Genomic DNA, 22,183 nt, shown 5'->3' on the forward strand with positions numbered 1-22,183 from the left:
CGACTCTCTGGAAAATCCTCAATATCTCTTGGCTGATGACTCCACCCTCTGCCGTACCATCGGTCATTCTTCAGACCGGCAAGCAGCAGCTTCTTCGCTCACTGCGGATCTGGGAAAAATCACAAACTGGACCAACACGTGGAACATGTCTTTCAATCCGGACAAATCTCACATTCTCACTATGTCTCTCCAAAAGGACCGTTTACAAAACTCCCCCATCCACTTTCTCAACAATCCTCTGGAAGATGTCCTTTCTTTCAAGCTTCTGGGTCTCACTATCTGCCATGACCTTTCCTGGGAAAGCCACATTTCAAACCTTGCCTCCAAATCCAGTCACCAACTGGGAATCCTCCATCGTGCAAAGTCCTTCCTCGGCCCACCTGAGCTCCTGACTACTTTCAAAGCTTTCGTCCACAGCGTGATGGAGTACAGCTCTCACCTCTGGGCTGGTGCTCCTGCCTCCCACCTTTCTCAGCTTCACGCTGTGGAAACCAAGGCATTTCAGATCATTGGCATCTCCCGCAATGAGGTTGAGTCTTTGGGCTTCTCACTCTCTCACCGCAGGCTGGTCGGTGGCCTTTCTGTCTTCTCCCTCTCCTCTCCAGCCTCCCCCACACCCCCCCCCAGCTCTCTGCGATTTGGCCCCACCACATTTCCGCAGGGCGCTCAAGGTCTGCCAACAACCCCCTTCTGGTAAAACTACCAAAATCACGAATCACTACTCACCTTCACTCTTTCATTCCTCTTTTTTTCCCGCCTTTGGAATAAACTCCATCACTCTATTCATTCCCATTCTTCCATCCAGGCCTTCAAAACAGCTGTTCACCACCACCTCTTATCCCCCAAATCCTCGATCTTTTCTACCCCCGATAATCCACCCAAGTCCACTTCGTTCAAATTCCCTGCTTTCCTTCCTGAAAGTCCCTGTAATGTCCATCTTCTATTCCCCATGTTCCCCGTCCCATCCCTCTCCCTTCCACAGATCTCCAAATGTCTCTGTTCCCCACTATTTTGTCCTTCCCACTCTCTCCCCTCCTGTCTCATGCCCGCTTGCTGTGCGTTGTGTTAGCTCTCATACGAGCCTCGACAAGGTATACAAAAAAAAACCCCCTCCTCTCCCCAAGCCTCCCCCCTTTTTCCCCTCCCCTCCTCTCACCTCCCCCTCCCTCTCCCTCCCCTCCCCTCCTCTCACCTCCCCCTCCCTCTCCCTCCCCTCCTTCCCCTCTCCTACCTTCACCTTCCTCACTTTATCCTCTCCTCCCTCTTACTCACTTCATCCTCCCCTTCTTAATCTCTCCTCCCCCCCTCTCCTCTCCCTCTTTCTCTCCCACCTCCTATCACTCTCCCTCTTACTCTCCCCCTCCCCTCCCTCTTACTCACTCTTCTCTCCTCCCTCTTACTTCCCCCCTCCTCTCCTCCCTCCCTCTTACCCTCCCCTCCCCACCCTCCCTCTTACCCTCCCCCTCCCCACCCTCCCTCTTACCCTCCCCCTCCCCACCCTCCCTCTTACCCTCCCCCTCCCCACCCTCCCTCTTACCCTCCCCACCCTCTTACTCTCTCCTCTCCCCACCACACCCTCTTACTCTCTCCTCTCCCCACCCCACCCTCTTACTCTCTCCCCTCCCCTCCTTCCCTCTTACTCTCTCCTCTCCCCTCCCCTCCCTCTTACATTAAGTACTGTAGTTGGTAATCACACTAACTCCAACGTGCTGATTCCTGAAAAATTGCTATCGGCCAAGCGTGCGTGCGTTTCCCCTCCCTCCTCTCTCTCCCCCTCCCTCCTCTCTCTCCCCTCCCTCCTCTCTCTCCCCTCCCTCCTTTCTCTCTTTCTCCCCCTCCCTCTTACTCTCCCTCCTCCCTCTTACTCTTCCTCCTCCCCCTCCCTCCTCCTCTTCCACTTACTCTCCCTTCTCCCGTTCCTCTTACTCTCCTCTCACTCTCTTCTACCTCCTTCTCTCTCCCCGCTCCTCAATCCCTCCCTCTTAACTGTCGCCCCCCCCTCTTCACTCTCGCCCCCCCTCTTCACTCTCACCCCCCTCCTTATTTTCCTCTCCCCTCTCCTTATTGTCCTCCCCTCTTCCCTACTTACTTTTTTTCCGTCAGGGAAGTGACGGGTTGTGTTTGCTGGTTTATAATAATGTTGAGGATCTGTATACATAATTCCTGGACCTTCTCATCAGCACGGTTCCTCGTAGGAAGTACTGAAACGCAAAAGAAACTCACCACTTGTTTGAAACGTCACAAAATTGTAACAGTTCAAAATAAAACAAACCAACAATTGCTAATTGAAACATTGGCATTTTATTGATGACATGTCAAGTTTTTGACCAAGATACACCATCTCATAAGTTTGTTCTACAGTACAGAACAACACAGGGTGCAATGTCGGTCCCCTTTCAACCATTGTTTTGGATACAGGCAGTGCATCGTCGGCACATTCTGCCTACCAGTCTTTGGATGGATTGCTGCTGGATTCTGTCCCACTCAGTCCTCAATGGCTGAAGCCATCTGACTTAGGACCATCTGCCTGTCCTGCCTTGCAGTGGTGACTCTTGGCCTCCCTGATCGAGGTCTGTCATCTGCAGAGTTGTGGAGGGTTTCTCTGTCCACCAGGGCCGATATCGTCTGGTGTGAACAGCAAGGCGACGTGCCACCTCACGGTAGCTCAATCCGCATTGCAGTATGCCCAAGGCACACTGCCGTTGATCCCTTGACAATCGTGGCATGTTGATCGAAATGCCCATTTTGCACTGGCCTTTTTAAAGCCAATATCAAGACATCACGTGCAGCTCATTAAAATCATCCCGTACCCCTTGGTTAATCACTGACAGTCAAAACGGCTGTTCAACAGCTGTGCTATGACGTGACCATTGAAGGTTCAAGTGACCATCCGTGACCGTTTTGTCTGACAGTGAGGACACTATTGTCCACAAATAAGTTCACACATTTACTACACGCAGTGTTATTGTTGATATTTGAAGGTTTAAAAGGTGGTGAGTTTTTTTTTGCGTTTCAGTATGTACTTTAAAAGTATGTATCATGAACATCTGTTATAAAACCGTTCTTTACGTTCGATGAAGAACATGACGGGAATAAAAAAATAACGAAGAAAAGACCACCTGCCACAGTCGAGCCAAATTATAGTCGGCGATACACCCCGAGTACACAGGGTTCAGGGTTCACGTTGCTGTTCCTGTTTGGATCAAGGCAGTTAACCCACTTTTCAAATCTTTATTTCACCTCATTCGTCCACGATTCCCGATGCGAACGCTGCATCTCGGAGCATGCCGTCCTTCGGAGGGCCAAATGAAAGTAATAATAAAAAAATAAAACCCTCTTCTGGGATTGCTTGGGACGAAATTTATGACGAGAAGGCGTGATGAATAGTTTATTATTATTTCCCTGCAGCTGTTATTCCTTCACAACTTTGACGCCTCGTTCCTTCCTGAACAGCCATGTCACCCCTTTTCCTCTTTACAACCCCGTCCTGATCACACGCCACGCCCACATTACCCTCTATTTTTTCGCCTCAACGGTTTTTCCTGCACCACTCCATCTTATTCTTCATACACACCCTGCTCCTTACGATTGTCCTCATTCCACCGCCATGTTTCTCCCCCCCCCATGTATTTCTTCTCTTTCCGCCGCCATGTTTCTGCTCCCTACTTTCCGCCGCCATGTTTCTCCTCCTTTTCAACAGAGTGTTTTTCCTCGTCAAGCGGCTAAGATATTGGGGTGATTGAGTGACATGACCGGATCGGTGTGCGAGTACACGTTTTAGTCGAGAAACCTCCCCATTTTTATGCCTTTCTGTCACAGCTAATTCAAGTACCCGGAATCTGGAACGACGAGGACGATTTTGCGGCTGCTCCTTCAACTTCAACCGAGTCGGTCGGCTTGATTGTGTCGAACGTTGGGTCTTCTGTGGCCTTTCATCGCGACCGTATGGGTCCGCACAGCGGAAATCGTAATATCCCGTGCTCCATTTAGTTCGGACCACTCCGCCTGTGTGTGCTGTCGGTTTGGTGCGCAAGTTCGGGCAGAGCAACATGGCGGCGCGAACTCCGCTCCCCACGGTGAATGAGCGGGACGGCGTCGGGCAGAGCAACATGGCGGCGCGAACTCCGCTCCCCACGGTGAATGAGCGGGACGGCGTCGGGCAGAGCAACATGGCGGCGCGAACTCCGCTCCCCACGGTGAATGAGCGGGACGGCGTCGGGCAGAGCAACATGGCGGCGCGAACTCCGCTCCCCACGGTGGACGAGCGTGAGGGGGACCACGTAAGGCGTCCGTGTCTTGTCAGCGCCGCTCGCCTGTCCCGGACTCTCTTGTTGTTGTTTGTGCCCTTTGCTCCGTCTCTTCCGCCCCTCCTGCCTGACGTCTCCACCCATTTTTTAATCACCGCCTTCCCCCTGTCTGTCTGTTTCTTGAACTCACGGGAGGGACACGTCCGGAGTCGTCCTGTCCGAGCGGCCGCCCCTTGCGAGCTTTGTCGTGTGGCCCGTCGGGTCGATCACCTGTGCGATGAAGTTGTGAGGGCGCTCGGGGTGTCTCGGCCGTGTAAACGGAGATCACACGTGACCCAACTTACCGGGGAGCTTCCTCAGGTATTCGGGCCCTGGGAGTGTCTGTACCTTGTCGGATACTCCGTCACGTCATCGCCTTCCGTACTCGTCGCTCCACCTGCCTCACCGGGCGGCTTCGTGAATCGTTTGGGCGGGAAGGGGATCCGAGCATCTCCGGTGGGACAAAAACTTGTTAAAGTTCGTCCCGGAACGGAGAGAGAGGGGAGAGAGGGGAGCGAGGGGAGAGAGGGGAGCGAGGGGAGAGAGGGGAGCGAGGGGAGAGAGGGGAGCGAGGGGAGCGAGGGGAGAGAGGGGAGCGAGGGGAGAGAGGGAGAGAGGGAGAGAGGGGAGCGAGGGGAGAGAGAGGGGAGAGAGGGGAGCGAGGGGAGAGAGAGGGAGCGAGGGAGAGAGAGGGGAGCGAGGGGAGAGAGAGGGGAGCGAGGGAGAGAGAGGGGAGCGAGGGGAGAGAGAGGGGAGCGAGGGAGCGAGGGGAGCGAGGGAGCGAGGGGAGCGAGAGGGGAGCGAGGGGAGAGAGGGGAGCGAGGGGAGCGAGAGGGGAGAGAGGGGAGCGAGGGGAGAGAGTGGAGCGAGGGGAGCGAGGGGAGCGAGGGGAGCGAGGGGAGCCAGGGGAGAGACAAGGTGTGTCCCTCTCTTGTGGTCTTGGTGGATGAATATACACATCGAGTTTGTTAGTGCGAGCACACCTGTACCTGTACCTGTACCTGGACCTGTACCTGGACCTGTACCTATGTGTTCGTAATGTTTCGGTGCAAACCGCCGTGAACGAACGTCCTGTCATGTGAGGAGTGTTATTAAAAACCCCATTTTGTTTCGTTTCTCCACAGCACGTCACCGACATGACGTCCACGACCAAACAAGTCCGTGGTGGAGGAACACGGGGCCGGAACTCGACCCCTTCCACGGCCGATGATCAGTCACAGGTTACTAATTACCGGATACTCAAAACCATCGGGAAGGGGAACTTCGCCAAAGTGAAACTCGCCAGGCACACTCTAACCAACAGGGAGGTGTGTACTGTGTACCCTTCTGTGCACGAGTGTTCGGGTCTTCATTAACCTGATCTATTATGTTTGTGTGGTCTCATTATCTGTGTTGGACAATCCTGTTCTCCCGTGTCCCTGCCCCCCCCCTCTGCCGTGCTCCCATGTCCCTGTGCTCCCCCTCTGCCGTGCTCCAGTGTCCCTGCGTTCTCCTTCTGCCGTGCTCCCGTGTCCCTGCCCCCCTCTGCCGTGTCCCTGCCCCCCTCTGCCGTGTCCCTGCGTTCCTCCCTCTGCCATGCCCCCGTGTCCCTGCGTTCCTCCGTCTGCTGTGCTCCCATGTCCCTGCATCCCCCCTCTGCCGTGCCCCCGTATTCCTGCAGCCCCCTCTGCCGTGCCCCCGTATTCCTGCGCCCCCCCTCTGCCGTGTCCCTGCGTTCCTCCCTCTGCCATGCCCCCGTGTCCCTGCGTTCCTCCCTCTGCTGTGCTCCCATGTCCCTGCATCCCCCCTCTGCCGTGCCCCCGTATTCCTGCGCCCCCTCTGCTGTGTCCCTGCGTTTCCCTTCTGCCATGCCCCCGTGTCCCTGCACTCACCCCCCCCACATTTCCATTCCCCTCCTGCAGCCCACCTCCATTCCTGAGGAATTGCCCCCTCCCTCCCATGTTCTTTTGCTTCCCCATTCTATGCTGTACTGTGTTAAACAATTTCTTTTTACTTTCTGTTTTTTTCTTGTCAGGTTGCCATCAAAATAATTGACAAAACACAGTTGAATCCTTCAAGTTTGCAAAAGGTGAGGTTTATTTTTCGATTATTTCTCCAAAATATGTTCATGGAGTGGGTCCTGGTGTCCGACCGTACATACGTACGTCCGTTAACATTTGATTCAAGCATCTCCTCACAAACTATGTGACTGATATGGACAAAATTCGGTACGATACATCAGAACAGTGAGGTCTCATGGGGTTTTGCTCCCCATCCAGATCCACCCCTGAAAGGGGATGCATGGGGGGTTTCTCCTCAAATTCAGGTAATTTATTTGAAAATCTCCCCAGAAACCGAAGTCCAGATGCAGACCAATCTCTTCATGAAACCTCAGGACCATGCCGTCAAGAGCAAAGTTGTGTTCCCCATGACCGTACCACTTCAGGAAGGGAGGCCATGGCCCCATATCCCCCCAATCTCTCATTTTCACCCCGTCTGTTGTGGAAATAACCATCAGTCTCTCTCGGGGCTATTTATTAGTCCCCATTTGACTTCGTCCGAAACAGGGATTTCTGGATTTGGTCTCGATTTTTTTTTGTTTTTGATCTGTGTATTTACAAGTTTGTGTAAGTAGCAGGATACCACTTTAATGGATTTGTTGTTTTTATCATCTATAATCATGAAGAATTGACTGGTGCTGTATTAAATGCCCCCTGCCCTCCAAGAGAGTAGTTTGAGTCGGAGTCCCTATGTACTCGAAGTAGTGATTGTGGCGTGTCGCCGAAATTGCTGGTCACTTGGGTCACGGCCACCATTTTGGATCCATTGGAGGAGCACACGATAACTTGTTATCCCCACGCTGTTCGAAACGTAAACGGCGGATATTGTACTCCGCTCCATACGTCACGCTATCTCCTAAATGGTTGGGCAGAAATTCACCAAACTTGGTAGTTGTGATCACCACATGGCAAGAAGATGTGAGAGCTGCAACGTTCGGCTCTGGGCCTGGGACGGGATCAAAAGGTCAAATTCCAAAAAATTAAATTACAGGAACATTTTAAAACATTTTTAATGAAACTTTGTAGATGTAATCAACATTGTGGGATGCTTGAAATATTTAACGATTTTTTTTTGGGGGGGGGAGGATTTCACTCCTGGGTTCAGAGGGCAGAGGGGTCAAAATGGGGGAAATTTTAAAACTAAAAATTTGATCTTGGGTTAAACTCTGTGGAATTTTATGTCATCTTTGAACATTGCTTGAGGTTGGAAGCGTGGGGATTTGTGATGGCGTGCCATCGACTGCGCTCTAGTTCTTTTCAAAATGACAGGATCCTGCGCCATTGGATGCACTGATCGACTAGACAAGGCATTCAAAATGTGTAGATTCTCTGCAGATACCGGAAAGGAACAAAATAAAAACAAAAAATTGGGAAGATAAAGTTCTTCGTCTGAAATGGAAACAAACTTCGGGCTTGTCTCCTGTGTGTTCATTAATGTCTGGTGCTGTCATCTTGTTATCGTTGGCATTGGGTATAACTCGTAAACAGATATAACTCATCATGGAAACATCGATAGATCATTCATGACGCATCTACAACATCCTGGCAAAGTTGATTAAAAGTTAACAGAACTTATGTGTCTGTAACATACGTTTGTTTGTTTATTTGCTCATTCAAATTAGTGCAAGTGTTGTGGTTAACAACATATCAGGGTCCATCATGTGGTTAATGAGACATTTTATAGGAATATAAAAGAATGAAGGATAACATTCGTGTGAAGGATTATTGTCAGGTCAGGCCAGATCAGTTCTGTGAGTTGCCACAGTTGCCATGTAAACTTGTACTAACCTGTTCCATGGTGGGGTTGTCAGTGACGAAACCATCTCCCTCACCAGGTTTTCTGGTGAGGAGGGTGTTTGGATATGGACACCCAACAGGATCAAAAACAAAACCCGTCCAAGGGCAGAAGAGCTCCTTGTGAGCCAACGGCCATCCATATCTAGTGCCCAACTGTGTCTGTGGACGTCCTCCGACAGTTGGATAACTTCTTATTAGGAGGTTGGTGGCAGGATTTGCACTCCGGCCACCGTAAAACCCTTCATTCCACAAAACATTCCAAAAGCATTAAAAAATCTGAAAACCCACTCTGTGGGGTTACCTCCTGTGCAGCTTCCCTTCACAGGGCAGCTCACCGGATGACGGGATTGGGGCAAAGCCTTCGGGACCCCCAATCTTTGATGATAGGAGGGAAACCACGGGGTAGCCTTCCTGGGTCAGAGTGTGTGGGAGTGGTGCTGAGGTGTTGTCCACCAGACGGCGGTCTCCTTTGGTTAACCTGAGGCGGTCCCTTCGGGTGGGTGCCTGAAATGTCCCATCACTAAGAGAGGATGATCACCTGCCTCTGTTATCATCTGAGCTCAAGCGTTTGGACATCGGGATTGCAGCTCTCTCTGAGGTTTGGAGACCGGATTTGTGGTGAGATTAATGGTGACCGGCGAGATAATGGTGGGTGGTTACACCTACTATTGGTCTGGTCGCTCTGATGGTTACCATGCCCAAGAAGTTGCTGTAGCTGTGTCCAATAAGCTGACTCCAATGATAATTGAGGTAACACCGGTCAGTGAGCGTATTATGAGACGAAGGATTCGTCACTCCTTTGGTGTCATTTCTCTGGTCTCTGTTTATGCTCCGACTGAGGCGAGTGATCTCACCGCGAAAGACTAATTATATGCCACGCTCGAGTCTGTGTTTGATCAGTGCCCCAGGTGAGATACCCTTGTAGTCTTGGGGGATTTCAATGCATCGACTGGAACTGATAGGGATGGTTGTGAGACGTGTGTTGGTCCCAATGGGTCAGGAACTGTGAACCTGAATATCACCAAGTTCCTTGACTTTGCAAGAAGTCATGGACTGACGGTGGCTGGTTCATGGTTTCAGCACCCACAAGCTCATCGCTGGACTTGGTATTCCAATGCTGGCGGTGTGGCAAAGGAGATTGACCATGTGCTCGTTGATGGTCGATTGACCAGTTGATGGTTGATGGTCGTTGATGGTCGATTCAGAACTGCAGGGTCTACCGGAGAGCTCAGTTCCTCAATACTGACCACAGGCTTGTTGTAGCAACTCTGAAGTTGCACCTTAAATCCAAGAGAACTGTACCATCCCAGCCTAGGCTGGATGTTGGCAAGCTCGAGGATGAGAGGGTAGCTGAGGAGTTTGCGAACAAGCTGCGTGGAGATGTGGGGGGTGGGGGGGGTCTGGGTGCTTTGGGAGATCCTGAAGAGTTGTGGAGTGCCTTCAAGACCACCGTCCTTGATGTTGCCGGTGGATGTCGTGGAAGTCACCGTAGGGCGAAGAAGAATTTTGTCTCTCAAGGGACACTGGATACCATTTACAGAGTTGCCGGACAAGGCTGAATGGCAGAGCTCAGCTGTTCAGGTTGCTGAGGCGTAAAACTGTACGTGCACTAAGGGTGGACAAGGAGGTCTATGTGCGAGGAATCTGTGAGGGGGTAGAGCATCACCTGTGGTCGAGTGATTCTCATCCTGCTTACAGGGGAATTCACGCATTGCGTTCATCCAAGCCCATCCCTCGGTGTACTGCAGTTGGAGCAGAGAGTGGTAGGACCTTGACAGAGGAGTCCGAAGTGAAGGCCTGCTGGGCCGGTTACTTTAAGCGGTTGTACTAGGCCGATCCACCAGCTGTCAAGTTGGACGTCAGGGGTGTTCTAATCACTCTTGCTGACCCTCCAATCACCTGGGGTCGACCTTCGGTTGTGGAAACACAGACTGCAATGAACCAGTTGAAATGCGGTAAAGCTCCTAGGATCTGTGGCATCCATGCTGAACTTCTCAAGGTTGGTGGAAATGTTGCACTCATGTCGTTGCATGCAGTTCTGTGCTCTGTCTGGAACACAGGCATCATCCCAACTGACTGGAAGAGGGGCCTTGTTGTCCCTCTCTGGAAAGGGAAGGGTGATCGCTAGGACTGCAACAACTACTGAGGGGTGACGCTGCTCTCAGTGCCGGGCAAGGTCTTTGCTCGGATAATTCTTGATAGGGTTCGCCACTATCTGCTTGAGCATCAGCGTCCAGAGCAGTTAGGCTTTACACCAAAGAGGTCAACGATTGACCGTATCCTTGCTCTTCGGGTCCTCACCGAATGCAGACGAGAGTTTCGGCAGGGGCTGCTTGCAGCCTATGTTGATCTCTGTAAAGTGTTTGATTCAGTGAATCGGGATGCCCTCTGGAGGATTCTTGGTCTTCGTGGGGTGCCACCAAAACTGATCGATCTGATGTCTTAACTCTACTCTGGTACGGAGATTGCAGTGAGATGTGGTGGTATCATGTCTGACTTATTTCCAGTTGTAATTGGAGTTTGTCAGTGGTGTGTGCTGGCCCCCACACTTTTCAGCACTTGTATAAATTGGATTTTGGGGAGGATGTCAGAGACCTCAAGCTGCGGTGCATCCTCTGGGCATGTCAAGATCTCTGACCTTGATTTCGCAGACGATGCAGTCATCTTTGTCGAGACTGGATATCCTTTTGGGGGCCCTCGACGTGCTAAATGAGGAGTCGGAGCCACCTGGATTACGGGTTTCCTGGGTCAAAACTAAGATCCAGGCTTTCAATGACATCTTGGATGCTGCTGTCCACTCTGTGCCTGTTTGTGGTGAGGATGTTGAGGTCATGGAGAGATTCACTTACCTTGGCAGTGATATTCATGTCTCTGCTGGCTGTGAGTCAGAGGTCAATAGACGTCTGGGTCGGGCCTGGGGACTCATGGATTCACTGGATAATGGGGTGTGGTGCTGCTGGTACCTGTGCGGGAGGACGAAAGTCTGAGTCTTCAGGTCCTTTGTGCTTCCAGTCTTGCTCTATGGATGTGAGACTTGGACTCTGACGAAGGATCTGAGACGGAGACTTAATTCCTTTGGTACCAGGTCTCTTTGGAGAATCCTTAGCTATTGCTGGTGAGATTTTGTGTCCAACGAGCATTTTCTGAGAGACTCAAATGAGATTTGTTACCTGCATGGTCCGTGAGCGTCAGCTGCGGCTGTATGGACATGTGGCTCGTTTTCCTGACGCTGATCCTGCTCACCAGATTCTCTCAGCGAGGGAGCCTCTTGAGTGGAGGAGGCCAATGAGCCGTCCACGTGCCTCGTGGTTGCAGCAGGTTGATCGGTATCTCAAGGAGTTGGGGATGGGCCAGGCATCTGCCTGGGGGATGGCAAGACGGAGGCCCCTGGAGTACTGGTGGAAAGTGGACGCAGCGACTCGCTGCTCTGGCACATACTCCCATACTTGACCTGGCCTGACCTGAAGGATCCCACGTACATCCATGTTTTCATCACTTGTGAAGGGTTACACATAAATGCATGTTTTCATCACGTTTTGGGCCCAATATATTTTCCTGGATCAGGCATTACGGGGCGGATGGATGCGCTCTTCTGAGTGTCGTTATTCCCCTCCTCCTTCTTCTTATTCTTTTTATTCTGATGCTTCTGCTTCCACAATTATTCCTACGTTCTTGTGTGGTTGGCTGTGGGAAGCTTGGCCTAAATCTTTCACAAACTGGCCTGCCATGCCTGACTGACTAAGGTTACAGCAGCAGGAATTTGTAATTTGTTCAGGGTACCGATGATAGCTTGCCGACTCTTCACGAAGGACACCGTGGGATTTTTCGCGCACGCCAACAAAGCCGGCAGACGGGATGCCCAGTTTCACGTCCATCCGACGGACGGCACACACATTGATGAATCGCCCTCCTTGTGAAACACTGGGACGACAGTTTATAGCTGGTCGGGATTCAAACCCAGGCTCGACAGCTTTGAGGCGTGTGCCTACTTCTCGGCCTTCATGCCAGCCCCAGTATTTAGTTTGTGTCTTCGTTTTAAATGTTTTAAAAATTCATTATTTGTTTGTCCATTTCTCCTATCCCTCGAATTAATGTAAATGTATCCTGATAGTTGCCAACGCTCTCGGCCTACATGTCTGTGATTGGAGGACATGCTTTTCTATGAGCCTTTCGATGTCAGATTGTTGTACAACAAGAGAGTGGTTTTTGTAGCTTGTGAACCCGGAACTCGCGCTCCAAACCGGTGTGAATGGAAATGACATCGAGAACGTGAGCTTGTGCATGCTCACCTTGCACGAACCATTCACTCGATTCGAACTACGCGGACCGCTCCAGCTCGAGCGATTGGCACTCGATCAAACTATGAAGGACGACCATGTATGTAATTGCTCGGGTGGTGTGGTAATTTGATCGTTTGGACATGAAAATGCCATGAAGGGTGGATTCGATGACGCGGAGAGCTCGTGAATGGGCGGTGGACCGTTGTCCCTGAGCTCCTGCACCCTCTTCGCACATGGCAGTGATCCTCAGAGCTTTGGACTCGGTCGCAGAAAGTAGTGCCGGATGTGATGCAGTTGCTCCGGCCTACATCAAGCGGCTGTACACTTTATCCGGGTTCCAAATGTCTTGCATGTTGACGGTTGAGAAGTGCGAAGTGATGATACTGCAATAACATCCGTCTCTTGGGACTTGCTTTGAAATTCACTCTTACCTGGATGGGTGGTCTTGGCTTATGTGTACTAAAATCTATAAACTCTCATGACTGAACCCACCTTTTGAGTCGGACACTTCATATGATTGGGGTATGAGTTAGAATGTTAGAATGGAATGTACCGTGCTCCAAGCAAACGGCTAGTGAACCAGAGAAAAACGACCCGATTGCTTTTTCTGTGAGTGGTGCCACCTTGGAGTTCCCGTCCAATTTCTGTGTATTGGGACACTAATTTGACATTTTCCATTGCACTTGCACACAATAGCCTACTCTTTTTTTTCACGGCAGTGTGGGCTTTTGATATGTACCTGTGAGTGCTTGCAGGTGGAACAGCCATCTTGATAACATCTCTGAATAAACAGTTGATTATATGGTGCAATGCCCTGTAGGTGGACCACCATGAATGAAACTTTGTCGTTACATGCTGTTCAATCAAGAACAGAAGCCAAAGCAACCAACAGGCAACCAAATTATCTGGGCTGTCCTCTCGGTGAGACATCAAACTGTCTCCAATGGAAATGTCGACATTTTGCCACTCGAGGACGAGCTGAAACTCCACGAAACTGCTCAGTAATGGAAATGATACCCAAAGGAAGTATTGTTGTGGGGCCGGGTGTCGGCGGCGAGCACGACCGCTACATGGAGCAGTAGAGTCGGCTCCACCGAACACCCGGAATTTAGATTGTGCTCCTCGGAGAACTCCGAGAAGGCACGGGTCCCTTACAGGACCGTGAATCGCCAATAATTCGGTCGCGTGGAATAGGGTTAATTGCCAACTTCAATATACCTAAGTATCCACGCGGCAAAGCTACCGGGGAATTCACACCCTCGGCAGGCCTCGAGCGGAACGAGCCGTTATTGTGCTCGAACCGTGCGTAACCCGAGCGGATAGTTACCAAGACCCATCGGACCAAATGCACAATTTACCGTTTCCCAATTTCCCAACACGTACATGCATGGACTAAGCCAACACGTACATGCATGGACTAAGCCAACACGTACATGCATGGACTAAGCCAACACGTACATGCATGGACTAAGCCAACACGTACATGCATGGACTAAGTGCTAAGCCAATGAAAGAAGCACAGAAACGAGCCGATACATTCAACAAAAGGGATATTTATTTACAATAGGCAGGGAGGGGAGCACAGAAGAGCAGAGTTATCCGACTATAAGAAATGCAGTCAATGTACAAGCAAAATCACTTGATGATTCTACTTGACAAGACAGGCCCGCACACAGACACACACCCAAAGAAGTGGACCCCGTCGGGTCTTTATTAGAGGTTTCCAGCTCGAGCGAAGATGAGCTGGAAACCAGAGCTATCTTGGACCTGTCCACCTCGTGTGGTCTTCGACGTCCTGGACCGGCGGGACTCGAACCCGCAACCACGATGCCACTTAAAGTACCCGGGATGGAGGGTGAAGGGCGGACGCCAACCAGCGCGGACGAGGCAGCGAGCGCCAGGAGGCAAGGCCAGACGATCCCGGGCGATCCGGCAGACCAAAACCAACTCGACTCCCAGTTGGATCACGCCGAACATTTATTCACTCCTTCTCCAGAGGGGAGGAGCCGCCTCCTCCGACCCGCTCTCCCTCACTGGACGGTTTTGGCACGCAAATGCGCTCGTTGCCCCCGTGATTAGCCAAAAGGGGTGCCAAGTCCGCTGATTGGACCGGGGGGGGGGGCGTGGCGGGTGTCACGGCGGACCGCCCCTCAAACAGGAAGAGGAATAACATTGTCCTGCGTGGGCTCTCATTGGCCGACCGACGGCAAACTCGCTCGCATCTCTCTGATTGGTTGAGAGAGACACAAAGTCCTTCTTGAACTCTGCCCACCACGAGCGTTATGGCGTCAGGATGGAGCGAAGGTGTTGTTGTGATGTTGTAAGTGATGTTAAAATGTTAAAGAAAATCCTGACGATCAAAATAACTCCGCAGCGCACGAACATTTAATTCCCATTGAACACCGGGGATGGATTCTAACGAGAAACACATACTTACCGATATAACTAACCTTGGGACCTGAATGTTGAGTGCTCATGGCTGCCAGATTCGTAACAGTATGTCGTGATGATTCCATGAAGAATTTGGTGTGTTGGCTGCATTGTTGTTCGGGCACGGCTGTGCCGCTGTTGCTGCACATATTTTTGAATGTCAGCGTGGGGTCTTCATTGTCCACCATGGATTTACCTGCAGGTGTCACAAGCGGCAGTTAAACTTTTTAATACCACACCTTGCCTGCGGAACACCAGGGTGACAGATTTCAGTCTTGCTGGGACTCGCATCCGAAATGGAGACGCCAAAGGCCTGAATTACCCTATCGGCTTACCAGAGAAGTAAAGTAGTGATTGTACACCACTTGAACACAGCTTCCAAAAGCAAAACGGCATCGACGACACGTCGTTCCTGCATTTGTGGAAGTTTGTCCTTCTAAAGGCATTTTATAAAATCTCATCGTCGAAGCGAACACTGTGTGTTCTATCTTTGATAAATGTGGTTGCCTGCCAAATTTCCTTATCTTCAAGGTAGTCGTCCTACTGAGGAATCTCGATTGTGTAATGCCGCCCACATTTTTATCTCATAACATTTTGTACTTTTGTGAAAGCATTCTTTATTTGTGATGATCTGCCGGATTTTCTGTTGTCTTTCCAAATGATGTTTATGATCCGAGCGAATCAGGCATCAACCTGCTTCTTGGATAAATAACCATGGGAGTTGTGAATTTGTATATTCATGCATTTATAAAATACATTAATTATTATTTTTAATGCAGAAATCTAGTCTCCTGGAGGTGTTAGTGACGGAAGGAAGCAGATTCACAGATTGGCAAGTGATTAAAGGTGAGCTGGGAGACCAAGACGCCGTAGATTAGTTGCAGAAAGGGGCTCACAGTGAGAGTCAAAGGGAACTGGTGGGTACGGGACGAAGCGCGAGGTGATGATGCGCAGCACTCTTGAAACACTGGAGGGAGGGCGATGAAACGACAGACACAGAGTCAGTTCCACACATGAGAGAGAATGATGGGATGGAGGTTGTTATCACCTCCGCCACCGAAGGTGGATGAAGGTTATTTTCACCCTTGTCTGTTTGTCTGTCTGTCTGTCTGTCTGACTGTGAGTGGGATATCTCAAAAAGTTGTGATCTGATTTGGATGACACTTGGTGGACATGTTTGGTGTGTGACGAGAACTAATTGATTTGATTTTGGTGAAGATCCAGATCCGGATGCAAGAATTTTTTTTTTTAAGTGATTCTTCATCATTGAGAGATTGGGCCAAAAACTATGTGCAGCACGATATCTGAAAAACTTGTGGATGGGTTGTGACAAGACAAGGTGCATGAGTTGGGTGCGAGGCAAGAACAAGCCGATTTGATTTTGATTAAGATCCGGATCCAGCCTCTCGGTGGGATACAAAACGTAAACGGTTCAGTCTGGTGAAGGTATGCGCTCTACCGAGTGCCGTTCTGGTCTTAGCATCATTTGGCTTCCGGTCGGGTTCCCACTGAGCCTGTTGTTCTTGTAAAGATTATTAAGGCTTCCAATTAATTTTGGAAGCCTTATTATTATTGTTCTAATTTGCTATTCTTCTTCTTCTTCTTCTTATTTATTCATTTATTTATTTTTACTCCGCCAGATTTTGTGACTTGAGTTTCTGAAAAACGCAAGACCATTGATACTGAAACTTTGCAGAGTTATCAGACATGTTTATAAGGTGTGCTGTCATGGTCGACCTATTTTGGTGTCCATCTTGGATTTAAGGAAAACCTTTAACAATCTTCTTCTCCAGAATCGCTTAACCGATCGATGCAAAACTTCATATATGTGATCTACTACCCATGTGGGAAAGTTTACAAACTATGATGTAATCATTAATGTGGTATGGCAGATATCTTGGATGAAAGAAAAAAACATTTAGAAATAGTCTTCTACTCTGAAACTGCTGAACTGATCAATGTGAAACTTTATCGATATGATCTACTACCCATGTGGGAAAACGAACAAACAAACAAATGTGCAATTTATGATGTCATCAGTCATTTGATATGGATTCAAGAAAAAAAAACCTTCAAACATCTTTCTCCAGAATCGCTGAATGGTTCAATGCAGAATTTCATATATATGATGAACTCTCCATGAGGATTTTTTTTCTTCTGAACTATGACATCATCATTCACGTGGTTTGGTGGCCACCTTCGACAGAAGGAAAACCTTTAAAAATCACTCCACTGAAACCGCAATGCTTCTTGGAATCCTGACACACATCAGACGATCGAGTTCTTTACTGCAGACGTAAAGTTTGATGTTCTGACAATGTCAGACTTGGAAGTTGTTATCGCGACTCGTCGTAATGCTCGCAGTTCTCATTTTTATTATTCCAGGTAAATGTTGTGGAGACCATTCCGAGAAAACCATGATAGCTAGCACTACGAAACTTTAACTGGTTGTAGATACCGATGTAAACTCGTGCTTGACGGATTTTATTTTTTTGAACTTTAACATTTTTTGGCTGCCATATTGGATTTAACAAAAACCTTTTAAAAAAAATTCTCTCAAAATGCTGAACGGATCGATGTGAAATTTTAAACTATGCATGGGTATATCAGCTATCGACTATGCATGGGTATATCAGCTCGAAAAAAAACAAACAAACCGTCATCAGTCAAGTTGTTTGGCAGCTATATTGCCATATAGCTGTATTGCCAAAACCTTTTAAAAATCTGTCCGAAATTGCTTAACCAATTGATACGAAACTTGAAATATATGATCACACACGCATGGGGGGGATAAAAGTGTTGAAATTTATGATGTCATCAGTCATGTGGTTTGGCAGCCGTATTGGATTGAAATGTTTTATTTAAAACCTCTCTGAAACCGTTTAACCGATCGTTGCAAAACTTTAATCGTATGAGAGCCTATGCATGAGGAAGAAATGTGGAAAACTATGACATCATCAGTCACGTGGTTTGGCAGCAATATTGGATCAAAAAAGAAACCCTTCAAAAATCTCTTTGAAACTGCTCAACTGTTTGAAACAAAATTTTTAATATATGGTTGAGTTGGCATGGCAATGAAACACACCACATTCAAGTTTCAATACAACTTGGTCTACATCCATCCATCGGGACCATACTCTGTACAGAGCGTCGGTGCTGCCGAAGCAGTCTCCTGGGCTATTGGGCAAAATCCTGGATGCGTCGCCACTCTGACGCAGGATACTCGAATGGTTCAATCATCCCAGCAAGCTGGTACTCATTTTGCCGACCTCGGAAGGATGACGGACTGAGTCAATCCCACCTGATATTTATTCAACTGCTGAGCGGGATTTGAACTCAGGATGCAAGGATCCCAAGCCCACCACACTAACCATTTAGCCAACACCAGGCATGGTCTGTATCAACAACACCAAAAGTACCAACTTGCCTTGGATGCCTGTCATCACTGTTTACAGTTCAAGTTGTAGTTATTATGAGTTTATCTGGAATTTAAATTCCAGGTAAGGTATTGTCATCACGCACCATTCGTCTGTCCGTCTGGGAGGTCTCCTATTTCGACTTCTCCGGCCAAACCGCTGGGCCAATGCGGCTGGAATTTGGCAGCAACGTCCCACTCCTCACTGGGAACAGGGATTGCAAAGCTCGTTCTGGTCACGTGACTTTAAGTATGTCAAAATGGCCAACTTGGTACATTTCTTTGAAAATCTTCTCTGGACCCATCAGTCAGAATGCTGCTAAATTTGGGTTACAGCATTACGACATGGTTGTGATGTTGAATTGCAGAGGTGATTCCAATCACGGGACCGGAAGGGTGTCAAAATGGCGGACTTTGTAAACGTTTGGGAAAATTACATAAATCTCTTCAAAAATCATCTTCTCCAGACCCACGAGTCAGAATGCCATCAAATTTGGGTTGCACCATTAGGACAGGGCCCAGGTAAGCTGCAGGTCCAGTGTTCCTATTTTTATGAGTTTTGGGCACTGGTGTTTTACATGCACATAAACATGAGGAGCGTTTCTTTCATTTACAATAATAACTTTCGTTTTTGTGAAATGTTCATCCTCTTGTGGTTAAGTAACTGCTGCCCAACCACACGCTGACCAGCGGTTTGACTCATCTGCAATGGATGGTCAGAAGTGACGCGTGTGTTCCAATATCTTGGCACTTGGTGATTCTTCTCGATGCACTTAACCAGTTATTGAAATGAATTTTTGAGTTTTCTCATCTTTCTAATTGCACACTGATGCTTTTCTCGATGGTTTTGCATTTTGTTTGCTTGTAAGGCCGGCATAAGTTTCTGTATCATGGTTGATGAAATGTCATGCAGGGTGATGTAACTCACAAATGTGCTTGTTTGAGATGAGTCTTTCGGGTTGTTTAGAGTTGTTTTGTGATTTATTCTCTTGTTGCTAACTTATTTTTATTTTTTTAACATAGTCAAAGCTCGTCGAAGAGCTAGAACACAGAACGGATCAGGATGCAACATAACAAAAGCAACAGCAGAAGGAGAAGGGGGAAATACCAACAGCATGGCTGAGGGAGAAAATAGATGCAGACAGGCAAACAAGAGATGCTGGTTACGATGAGGGGTCGGGGAGAAATGCAAAAGGTGGACAAGATGGATACAGAAAAAATATTTTGGGAGGCTTGGGGGGGGGTGGTGAGCAGCGTGGGTAATGGGTGTAGAAAAGATCATGGTTTTGCATTGGGGACGATTTGAGATGGTGGTTTGAAGAGCTGGAGGGAAGAATGAAATTGGAGAGAATGTGGAAGTTGATTCCACAGGTGGGAAAAGAGGAGAACAAATGAGTGGAGGTGAGCAGTGATCCTGAATTTAGGTAGTTTCACGAGAAGGGAGTTGATTGTGGACCATGTTTGCCCTGCAGAAACCTTGGGAGGGACAAAGCATGGAATGAGCAGATGGTGGAAGACCAGAAAGGATGAGTAGGAGAATGAGGAAGAAAACAGAGATACCACCGACTGCGTCTGACTGCGATGGCGAAGTGATCGGCCCATAGACTCAGCTTCATCACGGGAGATTCCAATGATCTTGAAGGCCCTGGTTTCTGGTTTCCATGACGTCAAGCTCAGCAGGGTGTGAGGCAGGTTAGCCAGCCCAGATGGGAGAGTAGTACTCCATCAAGCTGTGGATGAAGGCCTTGTAGTTGGATAGGAGTTCAGGTGTGCCAAAGAAGGACTTTGCACGACGAGGATGCCCAGTCGGTGTCTGGCTTTGGAGGCCAATTTTGAAATATGGCTTTCCCAAGAGAGATCATGGCTGAGAGTGTGACCCAGGAGTTTGAGTTTGAGTGACTGAACTTCTTTGAGAGGGTTGTTGAGAAAGTGGATAGGAGGGTTTGCCAGACGAGACAGAGAGACAGAGAGACAGAGACAGAGACAGAGGGAGATCACGGCAGAGAGTTGTTTTTCTGTTTCATGAACGAGTGATTGAATCCCTGAAATTCAGCCTTTATCCTTTTATTACCTACTCCACCAAAAGTGGATGGAGGTTATGTTTTCACCTCTGTTTGTCTGTCTGATTGTTTGTCTCTGAGCAGAGTATCATAAAAATTTATGGACAGATTCGGGCGAAACCTAGTCGACAGATTGATTGTGTGACGAGATGAATTGATTCGATTTTGGTGAAGATGAGGATCCGATAAGTTATTTTTTTTTTTTTTATTTTCCGAAGTGATTTTCCACCCTTGAGATAAAGTGTCAAAAAGGATACGTAGCACAATATCTCAAAAAGTTATGGATGGATTTGAGGAAACTTGGTGGATGAGTTTGGTAGGTGACGAGAACAAGCAGATTCCATTCTGGTTCAGGTGAAGATCCTGATCCACCCTTTCAGTGGGATACAAAACGTAAACTGTTCAGCCTGGTGGAGGGATACGCTCTACCTCGTGGTGTTCTAGTTTTGTCTCCACTGGATCTTGCTTCCTCCTCAATCTGCTTCCAGTTGACATACACAGCCTGCAAGATAAACTATGTGTGCATGCACATCCTCATTTCTGTCATTTTGAATATGTAATATGTAGATTCCATGCAAAAAATTTCCCCTCCTCTTCCCCCCCTTATTAATGTTTTTTCTCTCAAACTTTTACTGCCATATCTGCATCCGTATGATCTGCAGGATAGCTCAGAAATATCATATGACTTCGTCGGGGGTGCTTCACAGGTAGGGCACTGCCTCGAGTCCACCGTCATTTGGAGGAACATCAAGCTGGGTGCACCTTCTGGCAGCATTGATTTCTGGTGGACATTAAAAATCACTCAATCATTCACAAGAGCACCGGCAGCATGACGAAATTCTATATTTTTTTCCTTCACTTGTTTCTGCGACTTTGGTGGTGTCACCAGAATCGTGTGCAGGCTTTTCCCAGACAGCACTGCTACACGTGTACTGCACAACAGTGGGACTTGCAGGCCAGGTTTTAACACTCGGTTCATTTCTCGAGAGAAAGGGTTAATGCTAATGTAAGAGTCAGCTCTTTTCTGATGGTCTACATGTACTACCTACCTCTGAACTACTCTTGTAATGGTCTACAGTTAGGAATGCATATCATGCACACCTACCACATACCACCTACCTGTGAACTCCTCTTCTAACTGACCTTCCCAACAGCCTCATTAAGTGTTTTTTAAATTTTTTAAATGACTTGTTCCACTCGGCTTGGTCAGCACGTTTGCCGTGGAGCTTGATGTATATCTCTCTGTTTGTACCAGTTCATGGGCACAGTTCATGCATTTAGCAGTGTGAGTTGTATGGGTTTAAGAATCACCACTGGAGCTAAAACTTGGAATTCATGGACAGTGTAAACATGCAAAGGCATCTTCCTCATTGATTGTTTAGTGTGTGTGTGTGTGTGTGTGTGTGTGTGTGTGTGTGTGTGTGTGTGTGTGTGTGTGTGTGTGTGTGTGTGTGTGTGTGTGTGTGTGTGTATATATGTATGTATATATATATATATATATATATATATATATATATATATATATATATATATATATGTATATGTATGTATATATTGTGCATTCGACTGACCGAAGTTAAACGTTCCCTTTGAATAGTAAATCAAATCTATTTGAAAAAGTTGTGTCGAAGGAGCGTTTTAACATTTCTGGTCTATTTGTACTTTGAGTACGTACACCCATGTGATTTAAACGTCTTGGTGTGCGTGATGGATCGAGTAAACAAAATTACAGTCATATAATGAAGCCCCCCCCCCCCCCCGTGTATATACTCACTCGTGTCTTTTAAGAGTTACTTATCAATAATAGATGTGGGTTTGAGGCCTTGACGTGTCATTTAAATGTGACCCTCACACTTTGCCCCATTTTGAACGTCTT

General features: G+C 48.3%; 1 protein-coding gene across 3 annotated transcripts in view; it reads left to right on the forward strand.

Moving 5' to 3' along the window:
- Positions 1-3,405: 3,405 nt before the first annotated feature.
- Positions 3,406-22,183, forward strand: part of LOC147022550 (MAP/microtubule affinity-regulating kinase 3-like) — a 145,052-nt gene continuing 126,274 nt past the window's right edge. The window contains exons 1-3 of one of the 3 annotated variants that reach the window (XM_085887237.1): positions 3,406-4,280; positions 5,411-5,593; positions 6,301-6,354. In XM_085887237.1, the coding sequence (XP_085743363.1) occupies positions 4,050-4,280; positions 5,411-5,593; positions 6,301-6,354 (468 nt within the window). In that variant the 5' untranslated portion in view covers positions 3,406-4,049. Of the gene's footprint in view, positions 4,281-4,340; positions 4,608-5,410; positions 5,594-6,300; positions 6,355-22,183 lie in introns of those variants that run through there. The other 2 variants (XM_085887235.1, XM_085887238.1) reach the window with 2 other exon arrangements.

The sequence above is a fragment of the Eptatretus burgeri genome, chromosome 7, assembly GCF_056783735.1.
Source record: "Eptatretus burgeri isolate ZD-2024b chromosome 7, Ebu_testis_v1, whole genome shotgun sequence".
Taxonomy (NCBI): domain Eukaryota; kingdom Metazoa; phylum Chordata; class Myxini; order Myxiniformes; family Myxinidae; genus Eptatretus; species Eptatretus burgeri.